Here is a 2,106-nt window from a genome sequence, read left to right on the forward strand (position 1 = left end):
ATATATATATACGTGAATGAGTGTTGCATGCATGTCTATCAAAAATGTTTATTTGTGCGTGGTGGCAGTGGTGACGTCGGTGGATATGTTTATGCCTATGTTTATGTGTTCGCCATTATACTGCTGTTAAAAAAGCAAAGAAACGATTTTGTGTCAAAAAGGTAGCATAGCCATTTGCATTATATATTGGTTTCAAATTTTGGCACAAGGCCACCCACCAGTTATGAGGAAGGGTGCTAGTCGATTACATCAATCCCAGAGTTCAACTGGTACTTGTTTTATCGATCTCGAAGGATGGAAGGTAAAGTCGACCTCGGCGGAATTTGAACTCAGAACGTAAAGACGGATAAAATGCTGCTAAGCATTTTGCTCGGCATAGTTACGATTTTGCCAGCTCACCTCTTTATTCATATTATTGTTCGATAAAATATTACTAGAATGAAGTAAGTAGGTGGTGGTGGTGGTGGAGTCGAAGTGATTGACTGACACTGTTCATGGTGGTAACCTAGCCAGGCTGCAGCCAGACAAGTGAAACTGATAAAAAAGTAGGAGAATGTAACCATATCATTTCTTTATTTTATGATTTATTGCTACCAAAGTGTCTCAACAGTCTTTTTTACTATTTTTTCCAGAGCTATTTGGTTAAACTTTCCATTGCTGCTAGTGATCCTATATTTATGTGGTCTGATTGGAGTGGTCCTTTATGCATTTTACAGCAAATGTGACCCCTTGCACGCCGAACTTATCACAGCATCAGATCAGGTAAGCCTTTTTACAAGTCATTAATTAGACAATTGTAGTTCAATTACCAAGTTTGACTTGGCTCTTCGTCCATTACGACCGACTAGTGTTCCGGTCGATCCGATCAAACGTACAGCCTGCTCGTGAAATTCCACAGGCGTGCGTATCTTTAACGTAGGTCTTAAGGATAGTCAGCGTAATACTGAATGTGACAAGGCCGGCCCTTTGAATTACAGGTACTTGGTGTAAAACAAAATCACATACAAAACTGGTCTCCTTCGGTTTGTACGATAAGTGTTCAGTTGTTCGATTAACTTAACTCTTTATTCATTGAATTAACATGGAAATGGTTGAATATTCCTTCAGGCGGCGAGCTGGCAGGGTCATTAGCACGCTGGACGAAATGCTTCGCGGTATTTCGTCTGCCGCTACGTCCTGAGTTCAAATTCCGCCTAGGTCGACTTAGCATTTCATCCTTTCGGAGTCGATTAAATAAGTACCAGTTACGCACTGGAGTCGATGTAATAGACTTAATCCATTTGTCTGTCCTTGTTTGTCCCCTCTATGTTTAGCCCCCTGTGGGCAATAAAGAAATTAAGAAATAGATATTCCTTCCACTGGTATCCTTAATGTAATCCTCAAGTAGAACCACCGTGAAGCAGTGTTATCCTAGTGAAGACTGAATTTTTAAAATACAGATATAATCCATCCGGTAGTTTCCATACACTTTCCCTCAACTCTGTTTTCTTCTCAAAATTTGAGAACACATGAGGTTATGATAAAAGATCTGTCCAAAGTGTCACACATAGGGGTCGAAACGAAGATCTTGTATCTGCGAAACGAACTTCTTAACCATTCACCTATGCTGCGTTTACAAAGCAGTATTGAGTGGCAAACAAATACGTAGCATTATGGCATTCATTCAGTCATGATTTATGAACAGTGAATTAGTCACTTACATTCACCAAGCCATGATTAAGCGGAATCCTGACAAAACAACTGCGATATTTTGTTATGGCCCTTTACTCTGTACAACCAAATCCTTTTGAAGCTAAATTTCCCTTTCATCCTCTAAGTATTAGGATCGATTTAATACTCTTATACAACAGATAAGATGTGAATGGAATTTTTACAGAAAAACAATGGCTTTAGTTTCTTAGGTACATTTTGGAGACGTTTACTAAAAGAGAAATCTTGGTTATTAATCCTACATACATACTTATTTCATCTTGTATCATGTACATTTATAGGGAACCATTACCCTGTTGATGGGGACAATTACTTTCAAAATAAGTAAGAAAGAGATGTTTTACGAACAACGCTTCGGAAACTTACAGTTTATTTGTCCAAATTATAAATTCACAT

At 38.5% G+C, this 2,106-nt stretch overlaps 1 protein-coding gene across 1 annotated transcript in view; it reads left to right on the forward strand.

The window, feature by feature from the left end:
* Positions 1-801, forward strand: part of LOC106870973 (sodium/iodide cotransporter-like) — a 12,945-nt gene extending 12,144 nt beyond the window's left edge. The window contains exon 4 of the mRNA XM_014917219.2: positions 633-801. Coding sequence (XP_014772705.2) covers positions 633-786 — 154 coding nt within the window. The 3' untranslated portion in view covers positions 787-801. The remainder of the gene's footprint in view (positions 1-632) is intronic.
* Positions 802-2,106: the final 1,305 nt, after the last annotated feature.

Source organism: Octopus bimaculoides, chromosome 5, assembly GCF_001194135.2.
Source record: "Octopus bimaculoides isolate UCB-OBI-ISO-001 chromosome 5, ASM119413v2, whole genome shotgun sequence".
Classification (NCBI taxonomy): domain Eukaryota; kingdom Metazoa; phylum Mollusca; class Cephalopoda; order Octopoda; family Octopodidae; genus Octopus; species Octopus bimaculoides.